The sequence below is a fragment of the Canis lupus genome, chromosome 10 (genome assembly GCF_048164855.1).
Source record: "Canis lupus baileyi chromosome 10, mCanLup2.hap1, whole genome shotgun sequence".
Taxonomy (NCBI): Eukaryota; Metazoa; Chordata; class Mammalia; order Carnivora; family Canidae; genus Canis; species Canis lupus.
The window spans coordinates 59,219,318-59,242,105 of record NC_132847.1 but is presented as its reverse complement, the minus strand read 5'-3'; the positions used below and the strand labels follow the sequence as shown (position 1 = coordinate 59,242,105).

At 37.9% G+C, this 22,788-nt stretch overlaps 1 protein-coding gene across 2 annotated transcripts in view; it reads right to left on the bottom strand.

Annotated features, from left to right (window-relative positions):
* The window catches only part of TMEFF1 (transmembrane protein with EGF like and two follistatin like domains 1), an 80,228-nt gene that overhangs the window by 30,574 nt on the left and 26,866 nt on the right, over positions 1-22,788 (bottom strand). For both annotated transcript variants that reach the window (XM_072842116.1, XM_072842115.1), the window contains exons 3-5: positions 21,062-21,191; positions 16,698-16,724; positions 14,281-14,377 (exon numbers count right to left, since the gene is read on the bottom strand). In XM_072842116.1, the coding sequence (XP_072698217.1) occupies positions 14,281-14,377; positions 16,698-16,724; positions 21,062-21,191 (254 nt within the window). The remainder of the gene's footprint in view (positions 1-14,280; positions 14,378-16,697; positions 16,725-21,061; positions 21,192-22,788) is intronic.

Below are 22,788 nucleotides of genomic sequence, written 5' to 3'. Positions count from 1 at the left end.
ATTTTTTAAAGATTTTATTTATTAGAGAGAGAGTATGAGCAGGGGGAGGGAGAAACAGACTTCCTGCTGAGCAGGAAGCCTGATGCAGGGCTCAATCCCAAGAACCTGAGATTATGACCTGAGCCAAAGGCAGATGTTTAACCAACTGAGCCACCCAGGTACCCCTGATGTGGCTAGTCTTTTCCTTTTTTTTTATAAGATTTTATTTAAGATTTTTTTTTAAGATAGCCCAAATGGTGGGAAGGGGCAGAGGTATAAGGAGAAAAAGACTCCCTGCTTAGTGAGGAGCCCAACAGGGAGCTTGATCACAGGACCCTGAGATCACAACCTAAGCCAAAGGCAGATGTTTAACTGATTTGACACCCAGGTACTCCTTTCACAACATGGGCCTCACTTTTCTCTCAATCACACCATGGACACTCCTCAGGGCCTTCCCTTTCCCTGGAACACTTCCCTCAGACACCCACCACATTTGATCCCTCACTTCAAGTTTTTTGTCAAGTCTTAAAAAAATGGCTGAAAAATAAAGCACTAAATATCCATTCAAGAAATTAAGAAAAGAACAATGAAATAAATCTGATGAAAACAAAAAAGAAGGGAATAAACAAAGGAATGGATACAGATAGATGGGGATATAGATATGGATATATAGATATATCTCAGCAGAAACAGAAAACAAAGTTACAACATAAAAGATCAATAAAGCCAAAGCTGATCCTTTGAAAAGACTTTTGAGGGGATCCCTGGGTGGCGCAGCGGTTTGGCGCCTGCCTTTGGCCCAGGGCGCGATCCTGGAGACCCGGGATCGAATCCCACGTCGGGCTCCCGGTGCATGGAGCCTGCTTCTCCCTCTGCCTGTGTCTCTGCCTCTCTCCCTCTCTCTTGGTGACTATCATAAATAAATAAAAATTTAAAAAAAAATTTAAAAAAAAAAAAGAAAAGAAAAGACTTTTGAATCTACAAAGGAGGATAAATCCAGAAAAAGAGAAAAACATATCAGGAATGAAAAAGACTAGACTTGGCAGGAATTCTGGTTTAAGAGATAATGAAGGGTTATTATAAGCCACTTTAAGACAGCAAGTTTGAAAACTTAGGTAAAATGAGTAATTTTTAAAACTATTAACTATCAAATTTAACCAAAAAAGACATAGAAGCTGAATGGTATTTTAAGCATTAAAGAAATTAACCTGTTTGAAAACAAAAACAGTCCTTCAGACAGCTTCAGAACCAGGCGCTATTTAAAAAGAAAATTTATGAACACACTCATTACAATCATTCAATAAATAAGTCATTCTATTCTTTCACGAAGTCATCCAGGGACTAGAAGGAACACTCCTTAACTCACTTTCTAAGGCCACATAAACTTAAAAAAAAAAAAAAAAATCATCAAAGTAACAGGTTATAACTCACTGAATAAAAATGAATAAAAGAAAATTTCATCGTTATGGCAGAACACTAATACTGCACAGGCAATAGATATCACAATCATAAAACAATAGGATGTGATTGAAAAAAGGAGCACCGTGAGAACAAAGATGAGCTCTCAGAAATTAAAATTACAGGGGCGCTCAGTCAGTTAAGCATCCAACTCTTGATTTCAGCTCAGGTCATGATCTCAGAGTCCTGGGATTGAGCCCTGCAGCAGGCTCCTCACTCAGCAGGGGGCCTGCTGGAGATTCTCTCCTTCTCCCTCTGCCTCCCAAGGTACTTGGCCGCTCTCTTTCTCTCTCTCTCAAATACATAAATCTTTAAAAAAAAGAAAATTATAACAGAAATAAAACACTCAAAAAAGGCCTGGTAGACAAAATTGAAGAAATCTCAGAAGGCACAGCAAAATTGTTTAAAAAATGAAAATGATTCACTCACACAGGGAATATAAGAAATAGTGAAAGGGATTATAGGGGAAAGGAGAGAAAATGAGTGGCAAAGATTAGAGAGGGTGACAAAACATGAGAGACTCCTAACTCTGGGAAACGAACAAGGGGTAGTAGAAGGGGAGGTGAGTGGGGGTATGAGGTGACTGAGTGACAGGCACTGAGGGGGGCACTTGACGGGATGAGCACTGGTGTTATACTATATGTTGGCAAATCAAACTTCAATAAAAAAAAAAATATATATATATATGTATATATATAAAATGAAAATGAGAGAAAATCTAGGAAAATTAAAGGACTAGTCTAGGATGTCCAACAACCAAATAACAGAAACACCAACAGAAAAGACAGGAAAGGACATCATCATTAAAGAACTAATTGAAAAAAAAAAAAAAAAAAGAACTAATTGAAGAAGGGGCACCTGGCTGGCTCAGTCAGTAGGGCATGTGATGATTGATCTCAGGGTTGTGTGTTTAAACCCCACACTGGCTGTAGAGATTACTAAAAGAAATAAAATCTTTAAAAAAATAATCCCTGGGTGGCACAGCGGTTTGGCGCCTGCCTTTGGCCCAGGGTAAAAAAAATAAAAATAAAAATAAATAAAAATAAAAATAATAAAAATAAATAAAAATTAAAAAAAGAAATAAAATCTTTAAAAAAATTATAAAAAGAAATAATTGCAGAAAATTTCTCAAATCAGAAATAAGTAACTTTCTAAGAAAGGGTGTAACATTGTGAAATTCCACTACTGGGATCAAAAGATTCTATAACACAAAAGATGAGGAATCAGAATGGCTTCAGACTTCTACAAGCAATACTGGAAGCTAGAAGACAAGAGAGCAAATGCTTTCACAATTCTGAGAGAAAATTACTTCCCATTTAGAATCATGTGCTTGACAAGTGATAAATCAAGTATTAGGTGTAGGATAAAACCACTTTCAGGGCACCTGGCTGGCTCAGCTAGTGGAGTGTGTGTGACTCTTGATCTCGGGGTCGTGAGCTTGAGCCCCACGCTGGGTGTAGATATTACTTAAAAATAAAATATTAAAAAAACAAAAACACTTTCAAACATTACATCTCAAAAGTTCTTGGCTTTTTTTAACATCTTGTACTCTTTTTCAAGAAGCTACTGAAAAATAGACTAAAATGGGAGAATAAAACCAAGAAATTAAAGGCAAAAATACAAGAAACAGACTATCCTATATAGAAGAGAGGTAAATGAGTATCTAGGATGTTTGTGCTATAACAAAAAATACATTTGGTCTTTGTCCCCTGTTCTGGCACAGAGCACCTAAAACCCTTGAAACTGTCTGACTGGAGAATATTTTGTATGCTAAGGAAATGATTCATTGAGGGAAGGCAAGGAGGCACAAGTTTGACACCAGAAAAATCAACCATGTTAAAAAGTCAGAACATCTACTTCCCCACCCCACCAACCCACCTGACTTCTGGGGAAAGGGAGAAAAAGGGATTAGAGATGGCGTTCAATCACCAATGGCCAATAATTTAACCAAAAATGAAACTACAATAAAAAAAACTTCAAACAGGAGCATTCCAGTATGGTGAACATATCCAATGCTGGGAAGGTGGTACACCTGACACCATGGAGACAGAACAGAAACTCCTCAAGACCCCTCCAGACCCTGCACCTCTGCACCTCTTCATTTGCATTCTTTATAATTAAGAGTAAGCATAGCAGTTTCCTAAATTCTGTGGATCATTATTTGCAAATTATCAAACCTGAGGCGAGGTTGTGGGAATCTCCAAATTAGTAATGTGCTGAGAGGAAATGCAGGGAGCCTCACTTACAAGTAGTGTCTTGTGGGTCTGTGCCTTCATTCTATGGCATCTGTGCTAACTCCAAGTAGACAGTATCAGAGTGGAAGTGGTTGGTATAGGAGAACTGGAGAACTGGTTGTTGTTGAAAAAGATACAACACTAAAGAAAGATCTCAGGGTGACAGCTATATACAAGATGTACACTGCAAACAGTCCACACTGAAATAGTTTCACTCTGTAGACAGTCCTGTTGATGGCTGTAATTACTGATTACTAAGAAGCCTAGTGCCACTATGCTCTTTTTAGCCAGGGGACAGAATGCCCAGGTAAGCCTGATCCAGATTTTGATACTTGGCTTGTCTTAGTATAGTGGGGAAGTTCCCCCACTCTCCCCTGTATGTCCTACTGCCTGACCCAAATTAGCACACTCATTTAATTGACTCCTGAGAGCTAGAGGTCAGCTATGGCGAGGTAAGGAGAAACACAGAATAGGCCCTTCTCTGATCACTTTCCTGCTAGTCATCCATACCTGGCAACACTAGAATCCTGGCAGATGTCTCAACTGTGATGAGCTCTAGGTTCCTCATGACTCACTCATGCTCTTGTCCACTGATGTCCCCAGAAGGGAATCTTGTAAACTCTCTGGGAACCTGAAAGCTGGACTCTGACTCAAAAACCATTTAATGTGAGGGAACCCTGGGTGGCGCAGCGGTTTAGCGCCTGCCTTTGGCCCAGGGCGCGATCCTGGAGACCCGGGATCGAATCCCACGTCGGGCTCCCGGTGCATGGAGCCTGCTTCTCCCTCTGCCTATGTCTCTGACTCTCTCTCTCTCTCTCTGTGTGACTATCATAAATAAATAAAAATTAAAAAAAAAACATTCAATGTATCTTCTTCTGTAAGCCTTCATATAATCATAGCACAGCACTATTGCCCTTTCCTTCCGTGGCTGAGCTAATGCTCCATTCTGGTAATAGGGCAATTTTCTATTTTGTACCCTAGGTGTTAGATACACAGATGTAGTATTCTTTATATTACATACATATGAATGCAAACATACATTTTACAATACATGTTCTAAAATAAAATGTGAAACAATATAGTATCCTGCCATTAGTTTTAAAAAAGAAAGAGAATGTATGTACACATTTGATTGTACATACATAAAATAATTGCTGAGAGATTAAATAAACATCACAGTGACTGCCTCTAGTAAAGACAACTGAATGGCTGGAGAACAGAATTAGGAAACAGACTTTTTACTGTAGAACCTTTTAAAGCTTTTGAGTTTCTAACACTGCAAATTTCAAAGGCATGAATGCAAACATACATACATAAATAAATTCAATGACTTCTATGATTTTTGCAAATCACAACTCTGAGTCTTTAAAATAAGGATAATACCTCATAATACTGGTTGAAGAACCAAATAAGTTTTTGTAAAAAAAAAAAAAAAAAAGGGAAGCCCTTTGAAATAAAATACTATGTACATCTGAAGATAGTAGTATTATTATTGAAAAAAAAATCTATCCTTTCCCTTCCCTTCTCTTTACTCCATAAAGAAAGTGTAATTCCTTCTTGATATGGTAAATTTATTTAGCAGTTAAGAAAACACTGGTTTAAACTAATTCATGTGACGTTATTTAGATTAAAAAACACCTACGCAGCCTGCAACAAGTTCAGTATTATATCCGTCTTTTTCACGTATATTAAACCCATACAATGACCCTGTGTGCAGCTCTACTTGATTAATACAGCCCTACTGTGAACAGCCATGAGTTCAACAAAGACCTATAGAGGGATACTACAACCTAACCTTATGGCAAGTTCACCCAGTCTAGAAATCAGTGGGACAAAGTCCCTGACCTTAGGGACCAACAATCTGCTAGTGATCCCAATAGCATAAGTGCAACACAGAAGGTATTTCTCAAGAACAAGAAGCAACACAGAATAGGGTCACCAAACTCATAGGGACTGTGGAAGAGAGCAAGGGAGGCTTTAGGGAAGAGGCACTGACTTGGGACTTTTGTCATACTTCATTCAGGTCGAGAAGAAAGAGTAAGAATTAAACTAGTAGATAAATAGGAATGGGACTCCAGGCAGAAGGAATAAGAAGCAAACTATCAAAGAGTAGCAGAGCATTCAGAAAACTGCAAAAGGTTATGGGGATATGGTGTTATGCATTTTAAAAACAGACCTCTCAAAAGAAACCTTTAACTAGCAGCTATATAGCACTACAGGAAAATATTTCTGGACAAAGGAGCCTGTCATTGCTAACTCCGGCTTATGCTTTGTATAAAATAATGTTTAATAGTGTTGTTTCCTGTGATCAGAAGAAAAAGAACAACATACAATTATTTTTCCATTATATCTAAGGGGCCATTACAGGAATTTATTAAATCTAAATAGTTTTAAAAGTCTGTATTTTTTTATTTTATTTATTTATTTATTCATGAGAGATACAGAGAGAGAGAGAGGCAGAGACACAGGCAGAGGAAGAAGCAGGCTCCATGCAGGGAGCCCCATGTGGGACTCGATCCCAGGTCTCCAGGATCACACCTTGGGCTGAAGGCGGCACTAAACCACTGAGCCACCAGGGCTGCCCAAAAGTCTGTATTATATATCCAGAGTAAGGCAATGTTAAATGACAAAACTTATTCCCATCTCTGATTAGGAGGAAATAAAGAATAGATAACAACAGGAAAGGAACTTCCTTTGGTTCTTTTTTTAAAAAGTCTATGTGGCATCAGGAAGGAGAACATAATGGAGAACACACAACGTATAGCATTACTCTCTGCTCATTCTAAGAGACAGACTCATCAGATTGTGACACTGACCAGCCATCTGTGTCAAACAGAAAATGATCCCACAAATGACAAAGATGTCCAAGCAGGTAGATTAACTGTTTATCAATGTTGTCTGTCACACTGCATACCTACAATGGTTCTCTGAGAAATTCTGAAATCTCCTATCACTCAAGGAAACAGCATCTCCAAAAGACTGACATCAAAGAGGCAGAAGAGCAGGGGCTATTTTCCATAAAAAGCATCACCCACAAAGTTCAAAAGAAATAATTCGAGGATTTTGCTAACAAAATTTCCATTGACATTGTGTATGATGATTCTACTGAATCCTCAAACCATTTGTGGGCAGAGATTTAGGTCAGGAATATAAAGGGTACTGATGTGAAGGAGTTCTAGGATTATTTGGCCCCACTGTGCAAACAGTTGATGGCCATCTTGCAGCAGTAACTTCAGCTGTGGTCAGATTACAAATACTGCTTAGAAAAAGAGAGATTTGCTGCAAACACATGGTTTAAGAAATATAACGTGCTGTAAAGCAGATGCTGTTTCTAAGTTTTAAGACTGAATAGATCTGGGCTGAAGCCTTTTTGTTGGTGCAAGATGCTAGTGCTCTTCCTTCCTCAGTCACCGAAACCCATACAGAAACAGGGGCCAGAAACTTAAAGTAGTTTGGAATGCTGAGCCCCCACGTGGAGAGCAGCTGTTCTGCAGAGTCCCACAGTATGGTGATGGACTTTATGGGAATGAGAAATAAACTTCTGTTAACCAACCCCCCAAAGAAAGACTAAGTAGAGTGTCTATCCACTATAATTCACAATGGAATACTGAAACCTCACCCAGGTGGGAGTCAAATTTCTTGGAACTTCAGTACCTAGCCCTAGGTATAAATTCAAAAGGTAAACATCAATGAAGACAGCCATCACTAAACCCATGCAAACACCAGTGTCACTGGAGAAGCACAATGTGCTTCACGAAGGAAAGGGGGACAAGATTACTAGAACTCATACACCAATTCGGCAATGTGGCAGGATACGAAATCAACGCCCAGAAAGCAGTGGCATTTCTATACACTAACAATGAGACTGAAGAAAGAGAAATTAAGGAGTCAATCCCATTTATAATTGCACCCAAAAGCATAAGATACCTAGGAATAAACCTAACCAAAGAGGTAAAGGATCTATACCCTAAAAACTATAGAACACTTCTGAAAGAAATTGAGGAAGACACAAAGAGATGGAAAAATATTCCATCCTCATGGATTGGAAGAATTAATATTGTGAAAATGTCTATGCTACCCAGGGCAATTTACACGTTCAATGCAATGCCTATCAAAATACCAGGGACTTTCTTCAGAGACTTTGAACAAATAATCTTAAGATTTGTGTGGAATCAGAAAAGACCCTGAATAGCCAAGGGAATATTAAAAATGAAAACCAGAACCGAGGGCATCACAATGCCAGATTTCAAGTTGTACTACAAAGCTGTGATCATCAAGCCAGTGTGGTACTGGCACAAAAACAGACACATAGATCAATGGAACAGAATAGAGAACCCAGCCAGAAATGGGCCCTCAACTCTATGGTCAACTGATATTCTACAAAGGAGGAAACAATATCCACTGGAAAAAGGACAGTCTCTTCAATAAACAGTGCTGGGAAAATTGGATAGCCACGTGCAGAAGAATGAAACTAGACCATTCTCTTACACCATACACAAAGATAAACTCAAAATGGATGGAAGATCTAAATGTGAGATAAAAATCCATCAAAATCCTAGAGCAGAACACAGACAACACCCTTTTTGAACTTGGCCACAGCAACTTCTTGCAAGATACATCCATGAAGGCAAGGAAAACAAAAGCAAAAATGAACTACTGGGATTTAAGATAAAAAGCTTCTGCATGCAAAAGAAACAGTCAACAAAAGTAAAAGACAAATGACGTATCAGATAAAGGGCTAGTATCCAAGATCTATAAAGAACTTATTAAACTCAACACCCAAGAAACAAACAATCCAAACATGAAATGGGCAAAAGACATGAACAGAAATTTCACCGAAGAAGACATACACATGGGAAAAAGCACATGAGAGAATGCTCCATATCACTTGCCATCAGAGAAATACAAATCAAAACCACAATGAGATACCACCTCACACAAGTGAGAACGGTGAAAATTAACAAGACAGGAAATAACAAATGTTGGAGAAGATGTGGAGAAAGGGGAACCCTCTTGCACTGTTGGTGGGACGGTGAACTGGTACAGCCACTCTAGAAAACTGTGTGGAGGTTCCTCAAAATGTTAAAAATAGAGCTACCCTAAGACCCAGCAATTGCACTGCTGGGAATTTATCCCAAAGTTACAGATGCAGTGAAAAACTGAGACACCTGGACCCCAATGTTTCTAGCAGCAATGTCCATAATAGCCAAACTGTGGAAGCAGCCTTGGTGTCCATCGAAAGAGGAACAGATAAAGAAGCTGTGGTCTACCTGGATCAAGTCCCACGTCAGGCTCTCTGCATGGTGCCTGTTTCTCCCTCTGCCTGTGTCTCTGCCTCCCTCTCTCTCTCTCTGTGTGTGTCTCTATGAATAAATAAAGTCTTTAAACAAACAAACAAAAAAAAAGAAGCTGTGCTCTATGTATACAATGGAATACTACTCAGCCATTAGAAACGACAAATACCCACCATTGGCTTCCACGTGGTTGGAAATGGAGGGTATTACACTGAGCAAAGTAAGTCAATTGGAGAAGGACAATCATTATATGTTTTACTCATACGGGAAATATTAAAAATAGTGAAAGGGATTAGGGGAAAGGAGAGAAAATGAGTGGGAAAAATTAGAGAGGGTGACAAAACATGAGAGACTCCTAACTCTGGGAAACGAACAACGGGTAGTGGAAGGGGAGGTGGGTGGGGGGGATGGGGGATGGGCACTGATAGGGGCACCTGACAGGATGAGCACTGGGTGTTATACTATATGTTGGCAAATCGAACTCCAATAAGAAAAAATATATATATAAAGAAGGAAGGGGGAAAAGCCTTCCAGAAGCTAAAAATGATTTAAATTAAAAATAAATCAGGGGATTCCTGGGTGGCACAGCGGTTTAGTGCCTGCCTTTGGCCCAGGGCGCGATCCTGGAGACCCGGGATCGAATCCCACATCGGGCTCCCGGTGCATGGAGCCTGCTTCTCCCTCACCTGTGTCTCTGCCTCTCTTTCTCTGTGTGTGTGTGTGTGACTATCATAAATAAATAAAAATAAAATAAAAATTAATTAATTAATTAAAAACAAATCAGCCACTTGAGCAGATAAGAAATATAATACATGCAATAAATAAAGTTCATATACTTCACTCAGAAGAACCTATTTACTCTGATTTTACATTTAGAATTTAGTCCTACATTAGATACAGTTCCTACAGGTGTATTATCTCAGATTCTGGGAAAGGAGAGAAGCAAATTTAAAAGCTGGGGTCATCTACACTCAGGCTCATTATCAAGGCATGCTGACAGCACCCAGAAGCATCAGCTAAGAGCCTGAGATGGGAAAAGAAAAATTATTTTTAAAGAACTCAAAACACAGCGCAGAATGGAACCTTGAGCTTAGGAACGAAACCACCACCACTGAAGAACATTAGGGTATTTACACATGTGTGTGCACAATGCAATGGATAAATAAATCCCTTGTTACTGGACCCATGTTCTGGGTAACTGCCAGCCATTCAGTCTCTTCTGAGCTCAGCCTCACCTGCAAAATCAAGATAATCTTGCCACCAGACAGAACTGCCATAAAGAGCTGAAAAAACAATTTATGTAACAATATCTGCAAAACGTAACACAGTATACCATATGTAACACTAGGACAATACATTTAAATACATTTCCATTTAAAGGGCTAAATAAAAAAACAGCACTTCTCTTAATAGCAAAAAAATCAAGTTACATGATACCACTGATCCCCCCCAGCAAAATGCCAGGGTTTTTCTTTTAACTAGTAACAAGGAAAAGAGAGCTTTAAAGCAAAAGAAAGATTTTAGCTGCCCTTTGGAAACCAGATAGGTTATAAGCATTTCTTCTAACAGAAAAGACATTTCAAAATGAGAAAAAGCAAAGTATTTTTTTAATGAATACCCATACCTAAAAATATAACATGAAATACAATATTCATTACTGTTACATTATAGAAGAATATTTTCCGAACTGTAGGTCATAATCACTAGTGGAGAAAGAAGTCAACTCCAGCAATTTTTAAGGAAGTAGGATAGAAAATATTAGAGTGTCTTGCATTTAGCAAAGGTAAGTATTACATCACAGAATTTTGTTTTATTTAATATGTATTATTATCACATGTGTACATTCACAAGTAGGTCACACAGTAAATTTATTTCTTACATGGTATTGTAGTTAAAAAAAGTCTGAAAGTCACTGCTGTGAAACAGATAGGCATATGCCATTCTTGATGGCAGCTAAGGTGTAAACAAGGAATTTAAAAGCAGCTAGTAATCAGAGTGACCAGAAGAAAATAAGGAAAGTAAAGAAATCTCAGCTGGACCAGGCTGAAGAGGGCAGTGTTTTTTAAAAAGTCATCAAGCATTCATCATTCATTTGGGGAATATAAAAAGTCATGAAAGGGATTATAGGGGAAAGGAGAGAAAATGAGTGGGAAATATCAGAGAGGGTGACAAAACATGAGAGACTCCTAACTCTGGGAAACGAACAAGGAGTAGTGGAAGGGGAGGTGGGCAGGAGGATGGGGTGACTGGGTGATGGGCACTGAGGGGGGCACTTGACGGGATGAGCACTGGCCGTTATACTATATGTTAGCAAATCAAACTCCAATAAAAAATATACAAAAAAAAGTCATCAAGCCGCAGCCCTTCAAGCGGGAAAAGGATAACAGCCTCTTTCTAGGAATAAAAAAGGCCAATATAGGAAAAAAAAACTCTACTAGAATTTAGGAAAATCTGCCCCATAAAAACCCTCTGACTGTAATCCTTAATTTTCTCATCTGTAAAGTGAGAGGACTAGACTAGAAGATACATTTTAAGATCCTACTCAACCTTAACATTCCCTGATTCTGGCAGAGTTTATAATAATTAAGCCTTGACATGAGTACTTGTTTCGTTAACCTTCTGTGTTTAATAACTATAGTTTTATCTTTTAATTAAAAAATATATAACATCTTCCTAATAAATGATAGATTTTTATATATAAAAACCAAGGCATCATTAACTATTGCCCATATGAGCATCTTTCAATTTTCCATCTGAAAAGGTCTAGCTGGCTGGGTCACAATTACCCATCAGCAAGCATGCCACTATTCACCTGGAAGTAATTATGAAAAGCACATAGACCTGAAGGAGTTAAATAGCATCCATATAGCTTCCTTGGTACCATGGCCCATTTAAAAGTTTTTTTAAAAATTACAGTAACCACTGAGGTATGTCTAATTGTTAAACTCAACTATCATCAGTAATAAGTGTTTTATTCATTCATGAGAGACACAGAGGCAGAGACACAGGCAGAGGGAGAAGCAGGCTCCCTGCAGGGATGCCTGATGAGTAATAAGTGTTTTATACACTAAAAGATTAATATTGGGATCCGTGGGTGGCGCAGCGGTTTGGCGCCTGCCTTTGGCCCAGGGCGTGATCTGGAGACCCGGGATCGAATCCCACGTCGGGCTCCCGGTGCATGGAGCCTGCTTCTCCCTCTGCCTGTGTCTCTGCCTCTCTCTCTCTCTCTCTCTCTGTGTGTGACTGTCATAAATAAATTTTTTTAAAAAAAATTAAAAAAAAAAGAAACATAAAAGATTAATATTCCTAAAATTCCCTTCTGTCTCCTTTCATAGTAGGATCAGCCATTTTAGCTTCATCACTTACTTTCAGTTAGTTACTAACTGCTTTCGTAGTGTTTTCCCATCATTGCACCAATTTCCTCGCCTGGACTTGGCTGCTTGTCCCGTCTATATGCTCCCCGGCTGGCACCTCAGCCTGCCTGCTCCTTTCTACTGGTAAGCTCTTCCCTGGTCTGTGTCCACTTCCTCATGCTTAAAGCCTGTATCTGCAAAAATGATGGTTGCAAGCTCTCAAACAGACACACAAGATGAACTGAGTACCTAACAAAGAAGTTACCGTGACTGGGCATAGAGTACATATTGCATCATGAGGTGGTGTTCATAGAAAGATGTATATTTTACCATACAGATATCATATGTGGGGCTGCCCCTAAATCTGCTCTTCTAAGTAAAAGATCTTTATCTCTTTCAATCAAGGGATGAAAAATGAGAGCAGAGAAATGTCTAAAGCAGGACTAGATAGAAATACCATCAAAGGAATAAAAACAGTTCAACAGATCAAGTTAATCAATCACTGACAACTACTTTGACTCTGAACATCTTTATAGAACAGTCCTGAGGGAAAACCCTAAAAAGTACTAAATCTCTACAAAAATACACACACACACACACACACACACACACACACACACACACACACCAGTATTTCATCATGCCATATGACTAGCAAAAACAAGAAGAGAACATAACACCTATTAACTGTTCTCTCTGCCAGTCCATAGAGCTCATTTCTTTCCTGTTCTGTAGACCCATATCTACTTTGGAAAACATGTACTTTCAAATCAAATCACTCTAACTGAAATGGATGGACACATGTCAATCCAAGTGACCAAAATGTAGACACAGAACAAACTAAAGTTTTGCTAAATTCACTTTTTACTAAACTTATCTTGTGCCAATTCTCACCAACTTTAAAATATATACAAAGTAAATTATCAGACATTAATTTCACCATGTACCATCCAAATAGCTGATTTTCAACCATAATCCTGAACATGGTGTGATCCTGATTTGTAAAAACTCACTTTGGGCATTAAGCTATTTGAACCATATTACTACTGTTCAGTGAAAGACCTATGTATTTAAGGGCTGAATAAAACATGGAACCAGAAAACACACAGTAAAAATATGAGTAAGGAAGAAAGTACAAATCTCTATGAAATGAGTGCTTTAAAAATACACACTAAGGGGAAATTGGGGGAGTGAAGATCCATTTGTGCTATAAGGTCCTGAAGTCAGCATTAAAGCTTTTAGAATCAACTGTACAAAAAGCAACCACCATACAGAAATGAGAGGTTAAGACTGGGAATAAATAAACAGGAACCTGGGGAAAGGAAGAAACAAACATGACTGTGTTGATGATGTCAATATTGCTGCTATTTCACCACATACCATCTGAAAATTGAACAGACAATGCTGTCAGCTACAAAACCCACCTTACTGAAGGCTGAACATGAGTGAGAAAATAAAACATAATGTGTGTGCAACTGGGATTTCTAAAAATATTGTACTCTTACATAATAATTATTGTGTCTTAAATTTTGAAGTAGTGTTGGATTTTTCTTAATACACTGAAATATATGAAAAGTTTCTGCATAAAAATGCAAGAAAAGAGAAACTTAATGATACTAGTAGAAAGTATAATGGTAGGATAATTCAGAATAAAGTATTTTTGAAAAATAAAATTACCACTTAGTATAAAATATATAAAACTGCCAATAAAAATAAAGGCAGAGGTAAACCTAAAAAAAAAAAAAAAAAAAAACATGGATTCTCATTCTAAAACCACAAACATTTTAACTTAAATAGCAATATTATATCAACATAAGAGAAAAATTAATAGACCAACAATAAAAAAATATAGAAGACACACACAAAATATATACAACCAGGTTCAAAGATAACGTCCTACAATATAATAGGGCTGATGATTAACCTCCAAGTAAGTGCATCCCTTTCCCTCAATCAACTCACCCAACATTTTCTGCATCTTCATCACACTCAGCTTTATATTTGCAAGGTCCACACTTGGAGTGTTTTCTGTGAACTTCTGCCCCTGACCCTTCCTCTTCTGTTTAAAAAGAAAAATTAAATTTTCAACCAAAAGTTGGGTTCCTTTCCAGATAAGCTTCACGTTTTCAGCAGCCATTATCTTACTTCTAGGGAAAATGTACCTGAGTTCTTGAAAACAATCACTTCCAAAATCTATCAATGCTTGTGCCCCAAAAATGTTGCAATACAGAGTACAACATATTCTATGAGGAAAACAAGTATTAGTGCTAGCAAAATAATCCCTTAACCTATGTATAGAGGTGCAATATAGGTTTTGATAATTAATTGCCTTTGTAAGAATTACCACATAAACATTAAATAAGAGAGAAAATAAAACATGGATAATAAATTTGGTCCAGTGATTACCATATTGAAATATTTGCCTGTGTGATGCTGGTCAGCAAATAAATGATTAAATGCAATAGAGTATAACCACTTCTTCCTCACACATCAGTTTTATACCTGCCTTTCTTACTACATAACAAATTCCAGAATTAAAAAAAAAAAATTATCTCCAAATCTGTAAAAGGAAAGGGGTCTCCCTACAAAAGACTTGCCTCTTTTTCTACTTTGTCACTTAGCACAGCCAGAAATAAGAATGCAGAAGTGTGTGGTCTCCTATCATCCGCACAAAAACAAAACAAAACAAAACAAAAACAAAACTGCATACCACTAAGTCCCCAACTCATATCTGACATTTAAGGGCTTACACATTTGTGGTGCTCAACTAGAATGAATCCTAGCCTGACACTCTCAAACTGGGCAGAGAGATGTGTTCTGAGGCCAATTTAGGGATTCAGCTTACTCAAGGGATCTCTCATTCTGGTTTGGAAAAGAATACCTTTTATTATTCAGGGGGTGTCACTCAGTAAAGAAGATATTAAAAGGAAGACTCCATAAACCTAATATGCCTGTTTGGTAATATTTCCGAACTTTCCATTTTTAGTGTCTGCCTACACTTTAGGTAGAAATCGTTCCCAAGTTCTCATGAACATTCCCAGATACCAGGAATCACAATCCTATGTATTTCTGAGGCTTCAGAAACATCAGGAAATTGTACAGTCACCACAAGCTCACTTAAGTTTATGTACTTATCTGCACAAACCCCTTTGCCTTTCTAAACTCATACTCCCTAAAAAAAATTGTCCATGTACATCCTCAGAGAAAGACATCTAGTATTTACACTAAATAAACAAATCTTAAGGTCAACTTCCACTTCCCTAGTATAAAAACAATGACAATCTCCTTACTGAGTGGCTGACCACAGGGACTAGCCTACATGATCTCTCTTAAAATCTTTTCCAGCTCTAAGATCTAGAATTGATGGTCTGATCCTTCACATGTGATCCTGAAGCTTCTGCTTGAACATGTCCATTTAAATCATATTTGATTGTTGGAAAGCTTTAATTTTTTTTTTCCCCTGAAACTGTCATCACTGAACTTCTCAGGATGGTTCTTCCATTTCTCTAAAGTGACCTTTGAAGTGTCTTCTAACTCTGACATTTTAGGATTCTACGAAATGTGGAAATCTGAAGTAAGGTTTCAGGTAGTATTGGAAGGATCGTGACTATAAATTTTCATTTGTTTAAATGTGAATTTAACAAGAGTAAGTTTTCTTTGAGTGTATACCCACAGTAATTCCAGCATTATTTTGCATACAGTTGACAGTATTACAGCTTCATTAGACTTGAAATCATCATTCTTAATTCTGACCATTTAGAATAAACTCTTGTTAAATGCTATTACCAGTCATTACTTTTTTAAACAGAAGTAATTTATATATTTGTTTTTTTTTAATTATATTTGTAAAACAAAATTACATAGATTCCACTAGTTTTTCTGCTAGCCTTCTCTTTGCCGTGTACAAATCATTTCAGAGTTTTATAACCCTGCACCTTTTGAAAATTCCTTATGAGCAAAAATCTGTAAGCAAGGAGTTAGAGATTTACCAATACTTCGGTCCAATCCAAAATCACTTGTGGGGATGATCCCCAAGGAGAAGGCACTTTTGTGCAATCTCAGTTTAATGGGAGGTACAACATTTCCACTTTGTGTGTCAACAAAATTTTAGTGAAAAATAACTGCATAAAACAAAGTGCCCTAGGGTTAGTGAACAGAGGTGTTGGAAGTGATGGCTAAGAGTTTCTTTCTGGAATAACAAAAATGTTCTAAAGTTGACTGTGGTGGTGAATGCATAACTCTGTGACTATATTAAAAGCCACTAAATTGTACATTTTAAATGAGTGAACTGTAGGGTACGTGAATTTTACTCAATAAAGCTACTAAAAACAGAAAATGACAGAATACAAATGTCCTTTAAAGGGATACTTGAAACTCACCTCCTTCTCCAGATCCAGAGCCATTATCTGAGAAGAAAAACAAACAGTGAATAGAAATATTTTCACTAAAAAAAAAAAAAAGAAAGAAAAAAAGAAATATTTTCACTGGGGGAAAACATTTTCATTAAAAATTTTATCTTACCCAACAGGAAAATTTCCTATCAAAAGTCAAACTGTGATGAGGTGCCTGGGTGGTCCAGTCAGTTGAGCATCTCATTCTTGGTTTTGGCTCAGGTCATGACCTCAGGGTTGTGAGATCAAGCCCAGCATTGGGCACCGCACTCATTAGGGAGTCTGCTCAAGATTCTCTCTCTCTCCTTCTACCTCCCTACCTCTATCCCCACTGCTCACCTTTTTTTAAAAAAATAAATCTTTTTTAAAAAATCAAACTGTAGGGGCAGCCCCAATGGTGCAGTGGTTTAGCGCCGCCTGCAGCCCAGGGTGTGATCCTGGAGACCCGAGATCGAGTCCCACGTCAGGTTCCCTGCATGGAGCCTGCTTCTCCCTCTGCCTGTGTCTCTGCCTCTCTCTCTCCTCTCTCTCCTCTCTCTCCCTCTCTCTCTCTCTGTCACTCATGAATAAATAAATAAAATCTTTTTTAAAAAAAGATACTTTGTTTTAAAAAAAAAATCAAACTGTATCAGGACAGAGCATGATCCCAGGATCCAGGATCTGGTCCCACATGGGCTCCTTGTGGGAGCCTGCTTCTCCCTCTGCCTGTGTCTCTGTCTCTCTCTCTCTCTGTCGCTCATGAATAAATAAATAAAATCTTTAAAAAAAAAAAAAAAAAAGATACTTTGTGTTTTTTAAAAAATCAAACTGTATCGGGACAAGGCATGATCCCGGGATCCAGGATCAAGTCCCACATCGGGCTCCTTGCGGGGAGCCTGCTTCTCCCTCTGCCTGTGTCTTTGCCTCTCTCTGTGTCTCTCATGAATAAACAGATAAAATCTTAAAAAAAAAAAAATCAAACTGTGATAGCAATTCTCATGTAGCGTTTTTCTCATTTTTTTGATCTAGAACTAAACTAAATTACTTTTATCTACCTATTCCATGTCTTTCTCCAAATAAAAATTTCTTGGACATAAATTCATCTATACCTCATACAACTTTTGTAGCCCATTTAGGAAACATGCAGGTGCCTTGCACAGAGTAAAGGACAATAAATACTGTAAAGTAAATGGCTATATAAAAATAATTTTAATTAACTCACTTAAGAGGTAAAAAAAAATTAATTTTGTTAAAGCTTGAGAGGAATAATGAATAAGCTACTTTTATTAGAAAGGGAGGAAAAGAGCTTTGGGTCTTGCTCCAAAAATCTTAATGAAATCTGTGGATAAATGCCAAAAGCCAAAAGGTAAGAAAAAGCCTAAAGGCTTAAAAGGAAAGAACTTCAGAATTGAGGTTTTCATGTTACTGATAAAATTAGCTTTCTCTAGGAAACCTAGCCAGAATGACTCTGACCAGTGTAGGTGAGACACTCATTATTAACAAAATTAAAGAGGCTGCCTCAAAATTATCAGCAAGAAGTCAGCCTAAAATGTAATTAATATCAAGTATTTACCCTATCAATCCTAAAAAGGCCAACATATGGTGCAGAGCACGTTACAAAGGGAGTAATGCTATAGTATCACCAGCATGGTATAGAAAAAAAAGCAGAGATGGCAAGTAAAGAACCTGACACACTTTACCCAGCATTTTCAGGGGATGAGGGAGACACAGGTTCAGGAACTCACTCCGATATTTCAAATGGTTCCCCAGAGTGAGAGACAACACCCTTCACAATATCACTCCTTTCCCTTTAACACCCTTCACAATATCACTCCTTTCCCTTTAACACCCTTCACAATATCACTCCTTTCCCTTTAACATACTTCAGACAATAATCAAATCCCCAAAACATGGTAGAAACAGAAGGAACTAGAAGAATACATATTTTTTGTAATATCCACTATAAAATCTTCATAGGATTTTATAAAGTCTTAAATTGCACTCAGTTTTGATTGATCAATCATAAATAATTACATCTGAGTAAGGAGGAAAAGAATGGAAGAGCAGAAAAAGAAAGACAAGAAATAAAGGAACTCAATTTAAAATTGTTTTATGACCAAACTTTTCCTTCTATTCTATGTACATTGGCTGGGTACATATTATGTGCTAGGCAACATGATAAATCCCACAAATAAATTGATAAGTAAGAAAGTCCCAGTGCATGAGTTACTCACAATCTGTTTTCAACCCATGCCCAATTTTAATAAATATAATACCTCATACCTTCCTTTAGTGTCCTTTAAAATTCTAAAAAATAAATAAATAAATAAATAGTGACTACTCTGATAAGATTGAGTTCTTCTTGTAGATTATATTTTCATTGCACACATGTCTTCCCCCATCCATGCAACTCCACCCCAACCCTGGGACTATGATATACCTCCCTCAGCAGGCAAATTGCCTTCCTGTTGAGAAGCAACTGCTCTGGCGGCAGGAGGCACACGTGTCAGATAAATGAGATACAGTATGATATATACAGAGAGATATGCACAAAGTGTAAACAAACTCTGCCAGGAGATACCACAGAAGAAAAAATTTCAGAGGAAAAAAGGCTAAACCTCAATCTTAAGGCAAAAGAAAGGAGTTTTCAAGTAAACAAAGGAGAATGTTATTTCTAGCACAGGGACCAGGACCAATAAAAAGAGCAAATGAGAGGAACAACACTGGCCCACCAAGCAACTAATGAGATCAATACAGCACCTCACAGTTTAACTCATTCAATCTTCATTTAACAATCCCAAGAGATGATATCCAATTTAATAATTTAAGTAACTAGGGCTCAGAGGGGCTAAGTGACTTGTCCAAGGTCATATAGTAAACAAGAGCTGGAGTTAACATCAAGTCTTTCAACCCCAGTGCAGTGCTCTTTCCAATCTACCACCTTCTTCTATTGTTTAATGTTCACTGCCTATCAAAATACTTTGTGTCTTCAATACATGCTCCTCATAAGGGTATAAGGGATATATAATTAACTTGGGATTATAAAGAGGTCTATGTTCTTTTTTAGTTTCTAAACCAAGTCTGTGAAACACAAGGTACTTAGAGAAATATATAAGAATCACAACAAGGGAACCCTGGGTGGCACAGCGGTTTAGCGCCTGCCTTTGGCCCAGGGCACGATCCTGGAGACCCGGGATCGAATCCCACGTCGGGCTCCCGGTGCATGGAGCCTGCTTCTCCCTCTGCCTATGTCTCTGCCTCTCTCTCTCTCTCTCTCTCTCTCTCTCTGTATGACTATCATAAATAAATTTAAAAAAATTAAAAATTAAAAGAATCACAACAAATGATAGTCTATTGGCCTAAGAACACAATCATTTCACCAAGCACCTAATTATTTGGTATAAGGAAAAGAATATAGCCTTGTCCAAAGATAGGTCTGGTCTTTGCCCTTAGCTTCTGGAAGGTAATCTATATCATACCTAATGGAAATGTCATGTTTAAGTAGGGTGCTGACCATATCAGATCTTAGGGTGAAGGCTGGCCACACTCAACAGTCCTAGAGTGAAGCCTGGGCACACCACAAGGACCAACCTTAGAGTGGGGAGCTCTCATTCACATGGTATTAGCAGACCTGGAGTTGGAGATCAACCACATGGACAATAGATCCCTCATGCTTATGTAATGGAGCCCCAGTAAAAATTCTGAACATGGGCACTGTAATATATAGGGAAAGAAATACAGTATATAAGAAGTGTCCACACCTTTACTACTAACCTTCATCCAGTAATTCTAATTATAATACTTCACCTATATCCCTGTCCCCAAATACAAATGCAAGTAAGAAACTTACATCAGTGCCTTCCAAAATTAACTACTACAGATTCAGGAAGGAAAAGAGAAGGAAGGAAATGCAAAAAACTGGAGGAAGATAGGTGACAAGGATTGGCAGGCAGAATAGAAAAGATATAAAAAGAGACAAGCTTGGAAAGAGACACATCCTGAAATGCCACTAATGGCTTTCTACGGATATTCTCCACCCTTTCCCATGCCAAGAAAATAAAAATCAACAAAACAAACCCAGTATCATTTCCCACACCAAATCCTGTTCTAATATTCAAACCATAAGGCAAAAGATACGCAGCAAAGTCCCCACGAAAATGGCAGGAAACATGAACAATGTAAGAGAAGTAAAGTATTAGACCATCTGGGGTTAAAAAGCAACAACATGAAATGCAAACAAAAAAGAGCTCCTTCACTCCCCACACATCTGATCCACACAGCAGTTCTGAGAATACACCTCTGACTGGAAATTTCCTTTTAGAAATCATGGTGGAATCATTTCTAACATTTATTCAGAAAAATACCGCACATACCAGAGTAGCATGGTCCTCTTGCTACTACTGTTATCTCTTTCTGGTGCTTACAAGCAGCCCTTCGGAGAAAGCATTCATTTTGATAAGTGTCCCCATTTGATCCACAGACAGGAATGTAATTTGTATGGCACTGCAAAAGAAACAAAAATAAATTCTCAAAACTAGGCATGAATATTAATAGCTTACTTCATATTCATGAATGTAATACCATAGTATTATGACATACTTCTACTACAGAATCATTTGTTCTTTTATTTGTTTTTTTTTTAAAGTATCACTTTATCACATCTTTTTTCACATTTATAATGAAAATAACTATCAACTAACCATTAAAATGAGAATGAAAATCTCATGTTATCTACTTCATTTGCTTCCTATAAAAATCAAGACAGGTAAGAGGGAAATTCTTGGCAATGTCTGCAATAAGCTAAGACACACTAATTATATAATGTCATTTTATTCTTTTTAAGATTTTATTTATTTATTTGACAGAGACAGAGCACACAAAAGCAGGGGGAACAGCAGGCAGAAGGAGAGGAAGAAGCAGAGCAGAGAGCCCAATATGGGGCTAGATGCCAGGACCCTGGGATCATGACCTAAGCTGAAGGCAGATACTTAACCGACTGAGACACCCAGGTGCCCCATAATGTCATTTTATTATTAGCAAAATTCATTTATTCAATACCTCTAGAATGCAAAGTCCCAAGGTAAACGCTATAGAAAACACACACAAAAAACACACACTATCCATATGACTGTGGACTAGCATCATCACCATTTTCCCCACATGTAAAATGGTAATTATAATAAGCATCTACCTACTAAAGTTGTTGTGAGAATTAAATAAGAGAAATCCATCTTTAGCATTTATTTCTGGTCACAGTAAATTCTTAATACAGTCAAGAACTGTGCTGAATACAATAAATAAGAAAATAATAACAAGGTTGTGATGGTCAATTTTATGTGCCAACCTGACTAGGCCCCACAGTTCCCAGATTAAACATTATTTCTGGATGTTCTATGAGGGTGTTTCTGGATGAATTTTCATTTGAATCAATGGATTGAGTAAACTCTCTCTCCAATGTTGATGGGATCATCCAATCCCTGAGAGCCTAAGTAGAACAAAAAAGCAGGGGAAAGGAGAATTGGGTTTCCCTTCCTGTTGATTTTGGACATGCATATTCTCCTGGTTCTGAGGCCTTCAGGCTTGGACTGGAACTAAACTACCAGTTTTCCTCAACCTCCAGCAAACAGACAGCAGATTATGAGATTTTTCAGCCTCCATAATCAAGCAAACCAATCCCTTATAATATAAACACGCTCCACTTACCCCTCATCCTGGGTGTGTGTGTGTGTGTGTGTGTGTGTGTGTGTGTATTTATTTATTTATTTCCTACTGGTTCTATTTCTCTGGAGAACCCTAATACAAAGATCTTATAAGAGGGCATGACACCTAGCAAGAGCAGATACTGATAAATTCAGGAAAAAAGACATAGTCCAGAGAACTCTAAGAGAAAATCAAAGAGGAAGAAAGAAAATAGGAGAAAAGTCGTAAGAACTCCTCATTGTACATAACCCAAGATTTTTGTTGTTTTTGTTTTTCTTTTAAAGATTTATTGGAGGGACGCCTCGGTAGCTCAGCGGTTGAGCATCTGCCTTCGGCTCAGGGCGTAGTCCTGGTCTGGGGATCGAGTCCCACATCGGGCTCCCTGCATGGAGCCTGCTTC